The following is a 20,194-nucleotide window of genomic DNA, read 5'->3' as shown; positions in this document are numbered from 1 at the left end:
CCTAAACAAGAAGCCTTAATTTTTATTAACAATAATGCCAGTAAAGAGGACACTCCTAACAATATTACTAAAGCACTTATATAGGAATATAAGGATTTCCAAGACATTTGTGAACATGTATAATGTGTGCTTAACGCTTGCAATAACTGAGTGTTTATATTCAAGACACTTCTTTCTAAAAATTATTTTGTTCAAGAACACTCAGGATCAGTTCATGTGAGAACTAATACTATTATGGGGTAGCTCAGTTGCATCTCGGACTATTATCCGCAAAGCTTTGTTACATGGATTCAGCATCTATTTGCGACTCAGACTTTTTCAAGCCATAAAAGTTATTTGATCTCTGACGTTACCTTCAACTACTTAATTTGCAGCTATCAGCTCGTATGTTCCCTCCCCCCTTCCCATCTTGTGCCTTTCTCAAATTGGCTCCAAAGAACTCAGAGTCATATCCAGTCTGAAAGTTTTCTAACAAAGTTCTGCAGATAAAAATCTGATCCTCCATCCATACTATGTCTTGTCACTTCCATCCAAGTCATTTGGTGCCCGTGAATTCTTCAGAATGTATTCCAGAAATCAGCTGGATCAAGAGTTATTATTCATTCAATGAATTCAACCAGGAGAAAGAGAAGACATGGCGGGCGGGTTCTTCTGCTCTTGCACTGCTCCCCAGCTGCCCTTGTCCTTGAGGAGATGGGTCAGACCCAGTCTGTAGGAGGAAAAAATAGTTACAAAGGGCAATATTAAAATTTTATTTTTTTAAAGCGCTGGAGCTTTGTTTATTGAATACGTAGTCCCACAAAAAGCAATTCTTCAACAACTGAGAATCCCCTCCCTAAATCTCCCCTTGGAGTGGAAGAGGATCAAAGGGGCTTACAAACTCCTTTCCCTTCCCCCCTCACAACAAACACCCTGCAAGGTGGGTGGGGCTGAGAGAGCTCCAAAAAGCTGTGACTAGCCCAAGGTCACTCAGCTGGCGTGTGTTGGAGTACACTGGCTAATTTGCATTTCCCAGATAAGCCTCCACAGCTCAAGCGGCAGAGTGGGGAATCAAACCAGGTTCATCCAGATTAGAGTACACCTGCTCTTAACCACTACACCACTGCTGCATAGTGGTCTATCTCATCAGATGTCAGAAGCTAAGCACTTGGATGGCAGACAACTGAGGAAGACTTTACAGAGGAAGGCAATGGTCAACCACCTCTGCTTCTCACTTGCCATGAAAGATCCTTACTGGGGTCACCATAACTCAGTTGCAACTTGATGGTGCTTATGTAAGAAAATCTCCCCTTGAGGAGGCCAAGTCTCCCTGAGCCTCTCCTATTGATTTCCAAGGGCAATGAGCAGGCTCAGTCTTCATCAGAACAGTTTGGGGAGAGGGCTTTTTAAACATTTAAATTTACAAAACTATATTTTCTGAATTTTTAAAGAATCCCACAGTAATATCAATCTTCCTTGTTTCACTGCCTAACCACTACCCACCTGCAAGTTACATTTTGCCAGGTACATCCTCAGGTGGGGTCACAAATATATTCTGGGGACTCTTTGCTTCCCAGACATGGCCCCCTAATTTGGATTGGAATCATGGAACATAGGAGAGAGAACTTGTATGGGAGAGATGGGTGAAATGTAGACAACATTGGGGGGGGGGAGAAGGGAATGCTGTGGCTGGGGGAGAAGGGAAAGGGCTGGGGGAAAGTAGGGGACATTGTGGTGGGGCAGAGGGAAGGGAACAGGGATACAAGGCTGCCAGGTCAAGCCTTGACCTGACAGCCTTGGTGCTCCCTGAGGTTCTCACTGGGGCAGGGGGGTGGGGGAGAAGGGAGGGAAAGGGAGGGAATGCACCAGGCTGTGAGGCCATCTGGTCGAGGCTCAACCTGGCAGCCTTCTCATACCCCAACATCTTTGCTTGTGGAAGGGTGGGGGGAAGGAAAGGAAGGGAAGGGAACACATGAGACTGCGAGGCTGATGGTCAAGGCGCACCCTAATCCAGCAGCCTTGGTCATGGGGGGCGGGGAGAGGGAAGGTGATGAAATACACCCCCACATGACCCACTAATATCCCCTGGTGACCTCCTTCCCATTTATGCTCCAGCCAAAGACCTGCTCAAGGCAGCTGGCAACTAAAACAATAAAACAAAGCTGGCTGTTATTGGTTTTCTGGGCTGCATGCCTGTGGTCTGGTAGTTTTTGGTGCTAATGTTTTGCCCATACCTATGGCTGACATCTTCAGAGGCATGTCACAGTAAGGTGGATTTCTCCCCATGGCTCAGGGAAACACACCTTGCCTGACATATCTCTGAAGATGCTAGCCATAGATGTGGGTGAAATGTTAGGAGCATAAACTTCCAGACCACAGCCACACAGCCCAGAAAACCAACAACAGCCAGTTGACTCCAGCAGTGAAATCCTTCAACAATATAATAAAAGCCATTAAAAAACAATGTTAGACCCTGTATCCATCCTGTTTTCCCATACTGAACAGCTGCAGGAACTGACATGTAAATATCAGTACATGAGCAAGCCCCCAAAAGGCTAAACAATGGCTTCCCAGGGACATTTCAGATCAGAAAAAAACAGGGAAAGGTGCAACCTCCCTCTCCACATACACCATCCTCGGAATTGGGCTCCTACATACCAGAGAAGCACACAGAACTCAGAACCTTTCTGGGCCCACTCCAAGGACATACTCTTGAAAAACTCAATGAAAAACATGACAGGCACTTCATCATCCAGTTTAGTATTAGAAGATAGGACAATGATGACAGTTATGACCACACAGAGCAATTTGCATCATCCCCATGCATAAGCCCCAGTGAGACAAATGAGAGTGTGATCTTGTGCAGCTTTCATTCAGTTCAATGGGGCTTGCACATAAGAGTTTTGTCAGTTTTTGCCCTTGGGTTTGTGTTGGTGTTTCTGCCAGTCGCTTTTGACTTCAGAAAATCAACCTGAAATCCTTCATAGGACAATTGCTTTTGATGCTTTCTAAAATGATTGATGCACCTGTAAATCCCACCTTTATCTTGGTCTGGCAGTTTATTGTCGATACCAGCCATTACATCCTTCTTGTCTTAACCCTGGAGTGCTTAACAGGAAACTCTTCCCAATTTCAATTGAATTTGTGCTGCTTTTATGATATAAAACAATACCTCATCTTCACTTTACTACAGAGAAAACATTTTGCCTCAGTAGTACTGTTCAGGTGTAGAGCTACCTCAAGATGATAACACCATCATAAAACACATATACAGCTATCACAGGTGCTTATGACGAACTGATGTATGGAATACAGAATGGTTTGGTACATTTCAAGCATCTTTTGTAAACACACAAGCCTGAATTAGTGAGGGATGATGACCAGTTAGGGATTAGTCGGCAGAGTCATGCTACTTAGACTGTGTCATGCTGGTAGAAGAAAAGTCCTGTTGCTAAACTAAAATGTAGTTTTCTTGCTTCAATTGAACCCGAGTTTTTGACATCTGAGGATGATGAATGCTACCAAGCGACAGATGCTGCCAACTATACAGGTGCAAAAGCAGCACACTCGTTCTAACTTAGTTGATCTTAAAGGCTCTGAAGGCATTCCTAATCTAGGGAAGTCAGAACATGATGAATACATGTCAGCAGGAGCTAACAGAGCAGCTGCCACGCTGCTGCCAAAATTCCTTGAAATGCTATTCTTTTAGAATTGCGAGCACATCATCAAAACTATTTGTTGAAGTGTTCAGCTCAACACAAAATCGGCATTTCAAACATGGTTGGTTCAAGTGTCAATCACATTGTGTTACGTTGACAGGACCCTGGAGCACAGCTACTGCTCACCAGAGCTCAACCCCAGAAGCTGTCAACCTTGCTGTGAGTGAGCAGGGTGTGGCTGCCTTGATTACCTTGAATGGGTCTCACTGGGTAACTAACATCCAGTCTGGAACTTCATGAAAGAACGTTAAAAAGAAAGAAGGAAAAAAGAAAGCAAGCAAGAAGGAAAGCAAGGAAGGAAGGAAGCAAAGAAAGAAAGAAAGAAAGAAAAGAAAAGAAAGAAGAGAAAGAAAGAAAGTCTCATGGATTTGGTCAGAGCCAGGACATCCTTGTAGAGCAGTTCTTCCCTTAAGGAACATGATGCAGGATTAGCATTTGTGCTGGTAGTTTTAGGAGGTTTGCTTCATGGCTGTTTTTATTCTTACAGACTTGCTTTTGTTAAGAGCACCCGGTCTCCTGTGCTCTCTGCCATCCAAAAGAACTCACACTAGTGCAACTGCTAGACCTTCCACTGTCTGGGGAAGTAAAAAGTCCTTGCATTTGATCACATGCACAGCAGCTGAAAGACACAATTAATGAAGTGTCTGCACCCAACCTTCCCATTTCAGTACTGGATGTGGAATTCAAAGCAAGCCTAGAAGTTACACTTCCCACAGGTATGCAGATCTTCCTAGGCTCACTGGTGTTTTCCGCACAGGGACAGCTTACATAGTTTCCTTATTGCTGCTGTGGCCACCAATGCAGTGCAGCAGCAATGAGGCTTCCATATGGTGGTTTTTCCTTAGACTTTCCTTGCTGGTGCAGCACCCCACCCCATGGCAATTAAATATTGTTTCAATGATATAATGATCCGTGTACTGAATTCCCAGCTTTCTTTTTAAAAAGTATCTAGCCTAGCACCTTTCATTGCAGTGATATGCCTTTTCCCTCATTTATCTGGAATAAAAGGAGTTAAAAAGCAAAAAAAAAAAGAAAAGAAAAGAAGCAAAAAGCAAAAGCTGGGAATTCAGGTATACAATCTGCTATACATTTTGTTACAGCAACATAATATTCAACTTCTGGTTAAAAGACAACAAGTCTCCTCAGTGGTGTGGTGAAGAAATGGCCAACTCAGGGACAAGGGCAGAGAAAATGTCTGTTGTGGGGAGATTACTGGGAAAACCCAACTTCTCCCCTCCACAGGGCAGCCATCTAGTCTTGCTGGAGGCTTTCCAGGAACTTCACAGCATGGATGCATCAGAATTTTGTGGAGAAGTAGGAACTTTCATCATAAGTCAGACCATCCCATAGGCCCGTGGTGGTGAACCTTTGGCACTCCAGATGTTATGGACTACAATTCCCATCAGCCCCTGCCAGCATGGTCAATTGGCTATGCTGGCAGGGGCTGATGGGAATTGTAGTCCATAACATCTGGAGTGCCAAAGGTTCACCACCACTGCCATAGGCTATTTGAAGGATTGGGCAACTCACCATACAATATTCTTCAATTCATGCTGTGTGTTCTTCTAAGCCAGGGGTAGGGAACCTGCGGCTCTCCAGATGTTCAGGAACTACAATTCCCATCAGCCCCTACCAGCATGGCCAATTGGCCATGCTGACAGAGGCTGATGGGAATTGTAGTTCCTGAATTTATCTGAGAAACGCGATATTCCCCTACCCCTGTTCTAAGCATATACTGGTGGGAATGATGCCCAGGAATGCCCTTATATGTTCAGTAGGTGGCGAACCTTTGGCACTCCAGATCTTTGTGGACTACAATTCCCCATCAAGCCCTCGCCAGCGCGGCCCAGTGAAGCCCTTGCTGGGAAGAACTGATAAGGTAATTGTAGTCGCTTAACAACTGGAGTGCCAAAGAACTACTCCTGACATCTACCCAAAAGCGTAGCTGGGAGAAAATGGAGCCAGGGCAGACTCCAGGATTTTTCGGGCCTCAGCCCATGCTATGCCCCACACCCCTTGCCCAAACTCCCCTGCAGCATGACCCACACTGATTCTCGCCCCCCACTTGGCCCACTTGCGCAAGCGTTTTATAGAGACCGTGGGAGGGGAAGAGAGAAGATATTTGCTCTTTTCTTGTGCCTGTCCCCACTCTGCCCCCTTATAGCTATGCTGGGGCAGGGTTGACCCCACCCCCTTATAGCTTCACTGGGGCAGGGATGCCCGGCAGTGGCCTCCGTGGGGTCTGGCTGGGTGAGGCTGGCCCAGTAGCAGCCTCTGTCAGGCCTGCCAGGGTGGGGGAAGGGGAGGGGTCTGGGGGCAATTTTCTGTCCCCCACGTGACCCCACCAGCGCCTGCCTGGTGTGCTGGTTCCCACCCTGTCTCCCGCCGCCAGCTACGTCAGCCTGCATATACCACGGTACCGGCTGTCATGGGTTTTGAGAAGGAAGCAAAGAGGACCAATCTGTCTGTAGAATACGCAGAATTTCTTAGCTGCTTATGTAATGATACATAGCAGTAACAGAAATATTCTTTTTAAGTACCCCAACCTTTTGTAGTCTTAATAAGGAGTCAGGTGGGTTTTTTTTTTTTTGCAGTAGTGGCGCCATTGATTTCAATGGATTTAGAAGTATATAAATCTGTTTAGGATTGCACTGTCACTCAGCAAAGTTAAATCCAGAAAATGGATTTTTTCGAGTGTTATATTTATCTCCCACTGCAATTCATGTTTTAAAAAACTGAAAGGTAGACACTTAAAAAAAATCATGTTGACACTTATTGTCTTTAAGTCATTAGTCCTGTTTCCCATTTCTATACTTTCAATCTTATCTGCATTTCACAAAGTAAAAAAATATTTCTTCTGTACATTTGGTAACTTCTCCACCAGCCACTCCCAGTAGGCACAATCCAGACACACATATCCTGAGTTTTTTTTTTAGACGAGCTTGGAACATAACCAACATGTCCTTGGATTTTACTGGGATTGCACCAATATCAGGAAAAACTATTTTAGAATGTGAAGAAGCAAGTTTTTTTGCAATTAGGTAAGCATGTTGTTTAGGAGGGCATTTTTCTACAGTAAAAAGGTTTACATCATAACAGACTTGTCTAGCAAAAGTATGTTTTTGCTGATGTAATACCATGTTTTGTATTGCCTTCATATTTAATACTCATGTTCAGACAAAGCTGTTTCAAATTTTCACCGTAAAATTGAGTTTGACCAAGATTGGCTGTCAGCATCCTGGATAAATTGAGAATGAGAAGTATGGTCTTAACATTTAGAATCTGAAATAGTTCAAATCCAAGACATAAATTTTGATCAAAACCTTATGCATTAAATCTATTTCTACTCTATTATGCTTTATTTGGCAGTAATTTATCACTTAATGCATATAGTGATTTCAGGAGTTTTAAGTAGTTGGGTGCTAATTAGTTGTCAAAAATACGTAGAGGAAATTGAAGTCTTAATTACAAGTTATTTTACAGTGATTCCAACTTTCTCTAAAGAGTTTCTGTTTACATCATATAAAATATGCCTTCAGCAGAATATTCTACAGCTGTCAACTTTTATCATAACATTACAGCTACAATCTCAAAGAATGCTTTTTTGTTTCTATTTTTAATTCTCTGGGAGCTAACTGAAATTCTTCTTTATAATGAAATAATTCTTCAGCTACATAATGGTAGGCAAGTAAAATATGCACCAGCAAACACCATCCATCATAAGAGTAGCTGTTCAATTCTCAGTAAGGTGGTCAGCAGTGAACTTTTAGTGCCCATGGGGACTGAATGTCTCACCAAAATAGATTTTCATTCTATTACAATTAGAGCACTGTGGCAAAAGGATAATGTAATGCTGTTTGTTTCACAACCTTCATGATTCCAAAAATAGTTCTCAGCAAATTAATTCAGTGTTCCTATCTCTTTGTTGACTGGCTAAGTTCTCTCAAGGGACGCAATGTAATATACTTTTAGGAATGTTAAACTAATGGGAAACCTTTCGAATTACGAAGGAGATTAGCAGACTGACAGTGCGATATCACTTAGGCGGCTTTGGACTCAGCGGAACATTCCATTACATTCTGAATCTAGTTCCAGTGGCTCTACACAAAGATATTAATAAAAGACAAGTATGTAACATTTCCGTCAGTGATCTTATGGCCCTGTGCAAGACACTTGCACTAGCACAATTTGAAAGGCATTCTGTCTCCCATAGGAATCTTGCCCTTTGTGCCTAGCATCTGCTTGGGGGGGGGTCGAGAAGAAGTTGAAGGGCAGCATCAAAGGGGCCTATGACAGACCTCCTGAGCAGTCATATACTGAAAATTTTGTACTGCATTGAAACTGTTTGTTCCATACTTTGCATGCTGGGCAGAAGGTGGTGTGAATGCACAAGGCAATCATCTGGTATATTTTTTTAACAGGGCACCAGTATCCTACAACTGCTAGGTAATTGCCAAATGCTTCTTTACCATTCCCCAGGCTTTGAAACACACTTAGGGAGTTTAGCATTGAGGAATCTGGATTTACAGCAAAGGAAAAGAGCATACAAAACCGAATTTGATTTCGTTTCACTGTGGCCTCTTGCAGGTTTGGGGATTGTAAGAAGCACCCATCAGAAAACTCTGGTAATGCCCTGAACATGGTTACAGTCAGTTTAATTTTATTCATCCGACAACTAAACAGATGTTTTAAAGGCAATTCTAAATCTACCCCTTCCTCCTTTTGGAGGTTATAATGTTAGACAGCAAGCCAGGTGCTGGCTGGTTCAGTCAGTCTGCCTTCAACTTTTATTGTCCCATTGTTAACCAAGCATAGGAGAAGGGGTGACCATCACCTTAGTATCTCTATTTCAAGAAGTCTGAAATACAGAGCAGAATTAGAACTGCATTCACTGGGGAGAGGGTGTTTTTTTTTAAAAAAAAAATAACATTGCACTAATCTAAATGCTAGCCTAATCTAAATAGTATTTCAAAGCACCAAGTACTTGGAACATTGGGTTTAATTCCAGATTCACTCCACTAATGACAGCACTTGCATTAGGAGACTGCACATCTCAGGCAAAGACACCTCAGGTAAAGTTCTTTTTAATTTCCAGCCTATGATAGTATGAATTTTTGTAATAGGACCAAATTGGGGGCTCTGTAGATCAGTTATTGGCTTTGTTTGGAAAATCATGTTATTTGTGCATTTTTTTTTATGCATATTAATGGCATTAACAGCAGCTCCAATGAAAGGAAAAAAGACAGGTGGAGGAAAAAGGAGTTGCTGGTTCTGCCTCCAGTCATGAGGAAAAACCTAATTGTGAGTCTGGGAGGCATTAAGCTCCCACTGGAAGTCTGAGTCAAACTCTTTCTACCCTTATCCAGCACAGACATAAGGAGGAGTAAAGAGGCCCTATAGAGATAGGTCGGAAATCACATGTGTTTATTCACATGTCCTCCCATTCACATATGAAGCATGGGTGGGTCTAAAACTCTGTCCGCCTTCCGCTGTCTCTTGGTGCATGCTACTGGTGGGAGCATTTTGTCTTCCAGCCCTGTTTATTTCTGACACAGGAAGAGGATGGAGAATAAAAATCTTAAATCAGTGAAGAAGGAAAACAGGGTAGAGGGTAGAATTTAACTTCCATCACCAATGTGGTCCACTTTCAGCATGACTAGTCTTCCACTCCCTGTTTGACTCATGAACGAAGAACACAGGGTAATGTGGTAATCTTCCCATCATGCCTATTTTGCCCCTTAATCTGCTGGAACAGCACATGTTCAGGTCAACATCATCAAATCACTTTCCCCTTTAAACAAATTTAATCAAACCATTTCTTAATAGATAGTCCATGATGATTTTTTTTTTTTGGTTCAGCCGCTTTGTATACCAGGAATTACCATTATGAAAGTTTGGAAAACTACAGCGGCTATTAATGTGGCAAAGCAAACTTCATACTGACTCACTCCCATTTGTTTAGTACTACTACGAAAATAGTGAGGCAACATCAAGTAGTCTTGTATGCTGTGCATTTCAAGAAGTAGATCTCAAACAGCTGTCAGAAGACGAGTCTTCTCCTTGTGGAGAGAAGGGCAGAGGCTGTAGCAGTGACGCAGAGCCCTGTCTATGGAAGCCACTTAGGAAGCAGACAGACTTTAAAGTATGGATTGTTCTTTGAATGGACCTGAAGAACAAGACCCATTACCATTTAAGATTGTGACTCATGCCAGAGTTTGTGCCAGAGTTTCATTGGATCAGGTAACAAAGCCTGCATAATTTGTGGGTTTTAGATGCACGTAACACTTGATCATGAATGAATGACTTAGCTGAGCAATTGCAAATATGCCAGGATTGGCATATAAGACTTGTGGACAGCCAGTGCACATGCTCTGGAAGCCAGCTCAGATCAGTAAGAGCTCCATAAATAGAGCATCTTGCTGAGACATCAACTCTATCAGCACATTCTAATTCCTCGAAGTTACTCAGTAACTGGAAAGTGTCCACGGAACAATGTCAACATAGTTTTTGACTCAGATCTCCTGCTCTCTCTTTTAAAACCTTGATCATTGGATCTGAAGGGTATTTTTTCTACTCACTTTGGCCTTCTAACTAAAGGCTGATAGGTAGGATACACCAAGTATAGCTCCAGGTTGGAAGACTGAATAATGAAGTTGAAGCAAAGCAGTTATAGATTTTATAAACATATACATAAATGCACATATTGTCCATGATAGTTGTTTGCCAAATAAATTTAACTTCACGGCCTTGCTAGGCTTTTTCTTGGCACAGGCTGGACATCCGCATTATTAGATGCCATAAAAATGTTCTACCAATACAAGAGTTCTCCTTGTCAGTGGACAATCTTGCCTCAAAAGAATGTGCCAGTTGGGCAGAAAGGTAGTATCCAATTTGGTGGACTTATTCTATTTAATACTGCTACATTCTCAAGAGAAATGTTATCAGTGGACCCTAGTTCATCCTTCCCCCATACATTTCTCATTTGGCAGATCCTTTTTGCTCTTGAATAGTTGAGAACAGCCTTAAGGCTGTAAGAAGAGCAGCTTAAATTTATCCAGGAATAATGAGAATGATCTTGTATTTCCCTATGCAGATTAGCTTTGCTCTTATAGAGAATGGGTGGTAACATAGGAGGACCTTTCCCTGGATAATATCACAGCACCACAAGTACGTATCAATCATTGCACAGCATACTTGGAAATACTTGGGACATGTGGGTAGGATAAAGATTGTTTGCCTCAAATTTTGCAAAGAGCAGTACCCGCATATCTGTCACAACAATGACGACGACAGTGTATGCACTGGAAGAAGCATCACATTTTGCCAAATACAAAATACTGTAACTTATGTGTATATAACAAATGGGAAGTAAATACTGTTGTTACTCAAAAACTCTGATTGTATGGAAAGGGATGTGAGCTACTGGGTCCAACAAATAAAATATTCTCTGTAAGATGTTGTTTCGAAAGAAGAATAAAATAGATTTTCTTTCAAATAAAAATGCATTTTTTCAGTAACTGAGAGGATCACAGACTTTCTTAAGAAGGCAATTTAAAAGAGACCAGAGTTCAAGTAGTCTTCAGTTTTCAGTGAAGCAAGACATACAAACAGTCAGCCTTAATTTGGATAAAAAAGGAAATCACTGCACTTATTTTCAAAGCATATCTTGGGAATCGGGTGGCTAAGAAAAAGACTGACGACTGACCTACCAAATGAGAAGAAGATACTGTGACTCTCACAATATATAGACTGTGTGCGACCTAATGTACCACAAAAGAGGACAGGCGGACCTGTGACGAAAGTAACACCATTGCCTGGGAACTTGACAAAAATGCTGTGTCATTACAAAAGCTCCTAGCTGGTGCCACTGAATCACATAAGCCACTTGGAGAGATTAGGAGCTAAATTAAAAAGAAGTAGTCAGGCACAGGCCTTTGAATTTCAAATATGAGCTTCATTAGGTGTAAACCACATTTGACTGCCCATAGTTAAATAGGAAAAGTAACTTCCAAAATGGTGACCACGACTGGAGAAGAGATGGGAAAGGAGACTGATGCGCATAGCTCTCCTGTTTGTTGCTAGCCATCTAAATGCATAAAATAAGGAATGAGACAAAGTAACCAGACAGTTAGGTCTCCCCTGTGCTGTGTAGCTACTGAACTCATTCTGAATTTGCTGCATTTTAGGACATAATACTAAGGATTAATGCCCCGCCTCCAGCTAGGGTGGTCAGGTCTCCAAAGAGGGCTTCCTGTTCATAAAAGCCCTAGTTGCTTATGGCTGCTTGCTTAAGTGGCAGGAGAGAAAGCCAGAGAGGGATAGGTGTTGCAGCAATGCTATGAGATGTCCCTTGTGGTGCAAACCTGGAAGGGACATCATCACATTAGCACAAAACTCTAGGATTCCACCAAGCTTATATGATAAAACTATCAAGTTGGGGTGGAATCAGAGTGTCATACTAGCACGATTACATCAGTTTCTTGTTCAAATTTAAAGAAACATTGTGGCATTGTCATGGTACTTATTATCATGTCCTTGCCCCCTAAATGTCCCAATCATTGCCCATGCTTGGCTAGTTAAAATATCACAATCATCCCAGCTAGTGAATGATTCAGAATTCAGCTTATGCAGCAGAAGATTTCAAAGTATTAGGAGTTTGAATAGGATGATTTAGAGCGTGTTGGCGAAGACCTTTGGCCCTCAGATGTTATGGACTACAATTCGATCAGCCCTGCCAGCGTGGCCAATTGGCCATGCTGGTAGAGGCTGATAAAGTATGATCCCATAACATCCTGAGTCTCGCTCCTAGAATAATGGTTATGTTGTGGAGTGGAGAAAGCAGGGCCTCTATAGGTCAGGAATGCATCATTTACCTATCTAGCATATTTGTATTGTGCTCAGACTTCAGGACAGTGTACATAGTTTTACTTTCCCCATTATATCATTATGGCAGCCCTGTAACGTAGGTTAGGATGAGGAAGTGGCTCCCCCATAATCATCCAGCACAGATTCTCTAGGTCAGTGGTGGCGAACCTATGGCACTCCAGATGTTCATGGACTACAATTCCCATCAGCCCCTGCCAGCATTTCCAATTGGCCATGCTGGCAGGGGAGACTGATGTGCTCGAATCCTCAGGCCCTGGAGTCTCCTCGATTCCTGCCACAACTCCTGGAGATGACACTCTAACCTCTGCACCAAGCTGGCTCCCCACTATATGATCCTGCAGGGGGCCGTTTATCATCATATAATCTTGATGTGATTTCAATACAATTCTAACTCTGTGAGCAAACCCATCAGACTCACAGTGTTCATGTGCAAAAAATAAGGTAAATGGTTAATTTTTTTATTAGACTGAAAGCTGGAAGTCTACAAACTCCCTTTTAAATCTGAATTTCGAAACCTTCAGTAAAGCACCTGGGCAGGGGGAGGTTAAATGATTCTAGAACTGAACTTTAGAACACCAACTTCAGTAATATAATCATGGTTTATTACTTGTGATGCAAATGTAGGTTGATATTAATTCACAGTCTGATGTTTCAGTTCCATCTCTTTAATGATCTCATTAGTTACTGTGCATTTAAAGTACTTTTACATAACTACTGATTGTCTGAGATTCAAATGTAATGTAGACTTCTTTGACATTTGATGCATTCCACCTCTTAAACACACATTTTAAATTTCAGGTCCCAAATTCCTATCTCAACCTGGTAACTGCAGCAGTCATGTAGCAATTGTGGCTAGTATAGTGGGAGAAAAATGACCCGCTGGAAATTCCAGCAAAGGTAATACAGTTCTGGCCAGATAACATGGGAAAATTGTGAACCTATCTGTGAAAAACAGAAGTAACAGACATAGTCCAACTACTTTGCTTGCTGAGACTGATATTACCACAGGGAAGCAGTTAGTTAAGAAGAAGCTATGAAAACATATGGTTGGATAACACAAGCTACAGCCACTTTGTGGCAAGGTGTTTTTTTTTTCCAGAGAACCAGCATAGTGTAGTGTTTAAGAACAGTGGACTCTGATCTGGAGAGCAGGGTTTGATTCCCCACTCTTCCACATGAGCAGCAGACTTTAATCTGGTGAACCAGATTTGTTTCCTCACTCCTACACATGAAGCCTGCTGGGTGACCTTGGGGTTATAGCCCCATCTACTGCATGAGGTGTCTGTTGTGGGGACAGAAAAGGAAGGAGTTTGTAAGCTGTTTTGAGACTCCTTAGGTTTGAGAAAAGTGTGGTATATATCCAAACTCGTCTCTCTTCTGTTCAGTCCCTGGATGAAAAAAACTGAGGACTGCCAATAAATTGTGGGAAGAATAAGCGATTCGCCTTTAGGAGTCTGTAAGCCATAAGCTCTCCAGGATTTTGTCAATCTTTACAGGACTACAGAAAATTTACAGGACTACTGAACCCAAAAAACCCCCCAAAATGATGCACACCCTATTGGTTCTTTGACTGAGGTCTTGAACAATAAAACCACAACACTTAAATAAGACCCATATGAAAAAACACCTCCCTTCGACTCTTCTCTGCAGCATCAAAAAATATGCAACAAAATAAGTATGTTAGGGGTCAGAGTCCTGTAGGAGGAACTGAACCTTTTGCTCTATAGTTGCTTGACCATTTATTGAAAACATGGCACAATCCATTTTAGTCTTGCAATACCATTGAAAAAAGGCAATTAAATCTTGAGGTCCCTCTGCTCAAAGGACTGCATATTTGATGCCAACTTTAACGTTCTTCACTGTCTCTACTGCAAAGTCTTGGAGAATTGATAAGAGTAGCTGGACAAATGCTCTGACTGGATGGCCCAGGCTAGCCAAATGTAATCAGATCTCAGAAGCTAAACAGGGTCAGACGGCACACGAGACTGCAGAACACTTGTGTGAGAGTTCCCCCACATGTAACATAGAAAACTAACATGCTAAGGAGAAGGCTAGGCTAGAACCTGAGCTTTCAGTGGACACAGAATGTTTTGATATGGTGGAGGCTGAGTTATATAACCCCTCCCATACGCTCACTAGTATTATGAAGCGGATATATATCCCAAGGAAATATACCCATGCTTATTATGAATGCATATATTGGCTTGTGCACATGTATTTTGAGTACACACACACACACACACACACACACACACACACACACACACACACACACACACACACACACACACACACACACACACACACACACACACACACACACACACACACACACACACACACACACACACACACACACTCATACATACCAGCCCTACTTTCAGTATGCCATATACATCTTTGAGATAAACAATCAAGTTCATCAGTGGCATGATCACTGCAATTGTTCCTTATATCTATATTTCAGAGATGCTTAACAAATGTCCATGGGATTTATGTGGGATTTCCTCCTTCTAAAACAAAGTCTAATGTTTAACCATGCAGGACTTCACTCCAGGATGACATTTCACAAGGAGGGAGAGATAAGGGAAAAAAGCTTTAGGCAGCATGTATTACATGACAGCATGGTCTTTTGAGATGAGACAAATGAGATACTTGTTTCTCACCCATCTACAAGCATCACCAGATGAACAACTTGTGGTGTTAAGGATAAAGCAAAACAGTTAAGGATAAAGCAAAACAGTTCCTACCCAATAAAGTAAAAATCATGTATTGAATCTGACTCCAGAGATGGTGCAGAATGATAAGAAAAGCCAAAACTGATATGCAGAATGCTAACTCCTGTGAGGAAATAACAAGAAGAATACTTCACTAACGGCACTGCTGAGATTGGTGAAGAAAACATTCCATTTTAGAAGCTCCCCCAGTTATCTTTTCATGAACCATTTTCGGTAATTGTGCTGAAAACACCCAGATGTGAAACCTAGATAAACAGGAGTTTTGTTGCCTGATTAGTCCTGGTGAGAAACACATGCAAAACCCCAGTAATCTGTTTTCTAGATGCCTGATTCTATCTACCAAAATTTATTCATTTACACTAGCTTGGTTTTCCCACAAAGAATATCAAAAATTGTTTTGCGAGGGTGCTGAGATTACACAGAATCAGGGTTTCCAGTTCGCCCTGAGAAGAAATAAGTATTAAATTAGTTTAAGGATCTGGTGTAAATATGCCCTTGGTAACTAATATGACATCTCTTCCTGCAAAACAAAATTTCAAACACCTTTTCTTTCTTCTAGCCAGTGTTATGTTATATTTATTTATTTATTTATTTATTTATTTTATGTATTACATTTATATCCTGCCAATCTCCCAGACATGTTAGACATTTCTTCACTCCCATGGTGCTTTATTAATGTTAAACTATGGGCATCTGATTGCTGCTTTTATTCCTGAGCATTAGCATACACAAGCTTCTCCCAAAACAATTATTTTAAAAAATTAAACCTTAGTGCATGCACAAACATCATCATCAGGATATACTTGTATGTAAGGCATGTAGGATGGCTAATGATGTAACACAGATGAACAAAAGAATTATCTTAATAATTCAGATACTATAAGTTACGGTATCTTTTAAAAGTGTACGCCTCAAAAATTCCACACATGCAAAATGAGATTGCGTTTATTAGATATAGTGTTTCCATGTGAACATGGGTACTTAAAAAATTAGTTTGTTATGAACTTGTTATATTTCCTACTCTAAAAAGGGAAACTTTTAAAGTATGATAATGGCTGCAATTCTCATGATGCAATGTAACTTCTTTATGATCAGGGTGTCATGGATGTCAAAAGCATTTATTAAGTCAGTTTCCATCTGCAATCTTATTGATTTTTCAATCTTACTGACTTTATAACACAGATCTGAGGTCATAAAATACTGACCGAATAGAGTTGAATTTTCTGATCTCAGTACAAACTCCACTGGGGAAAAATGCTAGTTTTGCGAGGGTGCTGTTATTTTCAATGCAAAATTAATTTAAAACATGCCATGCTTTTCTTGAAATGCTGACAGAAATAAAAGAAAAGAAGCCTACTGTGCCTCTGCATACACAAAGAATAGGACACTTTTAGATTCATATCACCGGAGTGAAAACTTCATATACAGAACTTGCACAAATACATGAGGTTGGATTCAACCAGTTTTTCTGCTGGTGGAAAAAGAAGAAGGGCCCCCCTCTAACCTCCAAATGTTATGTTGAGAACCATTGAATGTAAATGAACAAAAGTTATGTGGAACAGGGGTACTACTGTATCTGACTGTGTGAAAAAGCTGGCTGGATTCAATCCATGGTCTTGGCTAAATTGTAGATAGGCATTCAAAGATAAATAGAATTGTATTTTGCTATTCCACTACCTGCATGTGCAATATTACACAAATGAGACTTGTGTCCAACTGACCTGGCACAAAAGCAACTGAGGCCAGTTTAAAAAGACATGAATCAGGATCTAAAGAATTACTTCAGGTATGCGCAAGAACTTTTGATTTTTGTATTCTTTGTTTTAAAATCAGCTGACGCCACACCACAAACTGCTCCCTCCTATTTCAAAAGTGGTTTTCTGAACAGCATATTGAAAGGCAGGACTGACTACTCTTGGAGAAATCAAATGCTTTGTGCATGCAGAGTGTGCTCTCTGAATCTTGGTTATACATCGTAATAAATACCTTAACCTCTTTGCCAGTGTCACTTTAGAGCACTCATAAGTATTCCATTTTCATGGTGATTGCCTGTAATGGATTCAGTAGATCATTGTAATGACTCCTAGGTGTGAAGCTGATGTACATGATACATCAAATCATTCCAAAGTGAACACTGTGAATTATGAAATCAGTGCAGACACAAAATATGGACTCATTTTCCTTGAGGATATGAGTGCTGTAAAAAGACCACCAAATTCAATGACAAAAGTATATATGGTAGTTCACAACATTGTACAAATGTGGGCTCCATTTAAAAAATTGAAAATTATTATTTTCTGAAATTTCATTGACTGTCCCCTTTATATTGACACCTGTCAGAGCTATTAATTGTTCTGTGTAGTTTGTTTTGTGGTTATCATTTTTTCACATAGAGCCATGACTGAATACAATACTAACCTGAGGCTATATACTAACCTGCGAAGTAGCTGTGGGTGTATTTGCTTCCTTACCACTCACAGCAGAGCTCCCATTGGCTGTAGCTGTCTCTGACTTCTTTACATTCACCTCTACAGGAACAGAAGGCCCTACCTGCCTGTTTTCGGTCACTGGGACTGTATTCAAATTGCCTGTTTCAGTCACAGGGACTGTATTTGAATTGCTTGTTTCGGCCACTGGGACTGTATTTGGATTGCTTGTTTGTCGTGGCTGAGCCTTATACCAGCTAGGATAAAACAATGGATCCGTTGTCTCTCCACTTGATTGCATATCAGCTTCTGTTTCAGCAGGCTGTTGAGTAGTAACTAGCACAACGTCACCCTATTGAAAATATGAAAAACAAAGATGCTTGCAGAGACATTTTCTCACACGAAAAGAGCCCTGGTGCATCTAGTCCAGGGGTAGGGAACCTGCGGCTCTCCAGATGTTTAGGAACTACAATTCCCATCAGCCCCTACCAGCATGGCCAATTGGCCATGCTGACAGAGGCTGATGGGAATTGCAGTTCCTGAACATCTGGAGAGCCGCAGGTTCCCTACCCCTGATCTAGTCAAAGGTTCTTCTGAATGAACTGAGAATAGCATTGACATTGTCTTTGGATTTGCCACATTGGTTTGCTGACAGTGACCTAAGGACACTTGGAGGATCATAATAAATGATAAGGTGAGCAGAGAAAGTGGTTATTGTCACTCTCCACATCTAAGCATTGTTTTTTCAAGGTTCTTGATTGTGCAAATCGGGCTCAGACTTTGAAACAGAAGTCTGTGCACTCAGCTTACAAGTTTAGCAAGGCCCTCTGAAAGACAGATTTATCTTTGCATTTGAAGTATATATTACCATCTAAAGCCCCACCCATTGTCTCCCAGATCAATAAATACAGATTCTAGTGTTACCTACCTGCACCACTGGATTGCTTGTATGAATATTATATATATTTCAATGAATGTACATAGATAAAGATTGGAGTTGGCTGCTATGATTCTTTCTTCCCCACAACATGATTTCATGCTATCCTTTCATTTTTCTTAAGATGGACACACAACAACACATGTGAGATTGTGGCCGCTTCCACGCGGAGGCGGAAGCAGCCGGGTCGGCGTAGTCGACGCCGACCTGATGCCGCTGGGACTGTCCACATGGACGGTCCCAGAAAGAACTGGGAAGATGGCGCCGCTGGGCGCCGGCGCCCGGTGGACTCACCGTTCCTGTGGCCATCCGGCGCGTAGCTGGGGCCTGGGGACACGCCTACCCTGCCCAGCGCACCTGCTTGAGCGTGGCAGGGCAGGGGGGCGTGTCCCCAGGCCCTGGCGACGCGCCGGAGGGCCAGAGACCAGGTAAGTGAAGGGAGGAGTGGGGGGGAAGGTGCCTTGGAGCCAGTGTCGTGCAAGCTCCAAGCCGGCATTTCCCAACAACCTTGTTCCCCAAGCAAGGTTGGGAAATGCCGGCTTCGCAGCAGCTGCGCCCCCTGTGCGAATGGTGGCCTGGGGACGGCGTTTTTGCCGTCCCCAGGCCGCCATATTCCGCCCGTGCGGAAACGGCCTGTGTGTGTTTTAGTGCCAAATTAGATGTAATAATGACTTTAGATAAAGGGTAAGTTAAAGTGCAAAATGACATTGATGGAAATGTCCTCCTGTCAGCTGAACCTCCACCCAGAACCTCTCTCTCAGTCCCCCCACCCCTGCCCCGCCACTCTGCAGCTCATATGAAATCTCTAGTGTTATCAAAATATGGCTGAGGGAAAAGGGGGAAACTTGCTCACTGTCACTACTCACCATGTTTGTTTATTGCAATTTCACTTTAATCTGTGAATTAAAAAACTAAGTCTTCTCCATATTTTGATCAATAGTCAACCAGAATACAGAGAAAATAATTAAGATAGTTGACAGGACACCAAATAATTACTTGATTAGGTGCAGTGGTGGCAGCATCTGATGGTGAAGGTGGCGATGATGGTGCTGTGTTAGTCTGAGATATAGTCAGCGTGTCCTTTGCCGGAGTATTCTGTTGGGGCTGCTTAGATGGCAGTTCAGTTACTTCATCTTCACCAGATGATTCTGTGTGGACTTCATCCAATTCTTCACCTTCAACAGCATCCTCTTCATCCTCTTCTTCTTCTAATGGAATACAGAGATGAACCAAAAAACTCGGTTTTCATGAAAATAAAATTTGTGCATTCTTTGTAAACATAGGGTTAATTCTGAGGTATCATTCTCCTTTAAAGGAGTATTTCTGGCATGACCTCATTAAAGGAAAATAGTGCCAGAAAGGCAACACAACATTGTGTTCTGTGAAGCCTTTTCCATAGAGAAGGCCTAGAAATTATAGCTATTTAACTTTGGAGAAATCAGTACACAGTATCTGGAGTTGGAAATGGTAGAGGAGTCCTGCCTAACACCAGGAGAAAAAATTTCAGTT

General features: G+C 41.9%; 1 protein-coding gene across 2 annotated transcripts in view; it reads right to left on the bottom strand.

Annotated features, from left to right (window-relative positions):
* TRIM55 (tripartite motif containing 55) overlaps positions 1-20,194 on the bottom strand; it is a 34,111-nt gene continuing 13,917 nt past the window's right edge. The window contains exons 8-11 of one of the 2 annotated variants that reach the window (XM_048508472.1): positions 19,682-19,893; positions 17,759-18,100; positions 15,335-15,425; positions 575-709 (exon numbers count right to left, since the gene is read on the bottom strand). In XM_048508472.1, coding sequence (XP_048364429.1) covers positions 699-709; positions 15,335-15,425; positions 17,759-18,100; positions 19,682-19,893 — 656 coding nt within the window. In that variant the 3' untranslated portion in view covers positions 575-698. Of the gene's footprint in view, positions 710-15,334; positions 15,426-17,758; positions 18,101-19,681; positions 19,894-20,194 lie in introns of both variants that reach the window. The other variant, XM_048508471.1, reaches the window with a different exon arrangement.

This window comes from Sphaerodactylus townsendi, linkage group LG09, assembly GCF_021028975.2.
Source record: "Sphaerodactylus townsendi isolate TG3544 linkage group LG09, MPM_Stown_v2.3, whole genome shotgun sequence".
Taxonomy (NCBI): Eukaryota; Metazoa; Chordata; class Lepidosauria; order Squamata; family Sphaerodactylidae; genus Sphaerodactylus; species Sphaerodactylus townsendi.
The sequence above is the reverse complement of the archived record's forward strand: the minus strand, read 5'-3'. Positions and strand labels throughout refer to the sequence as shown.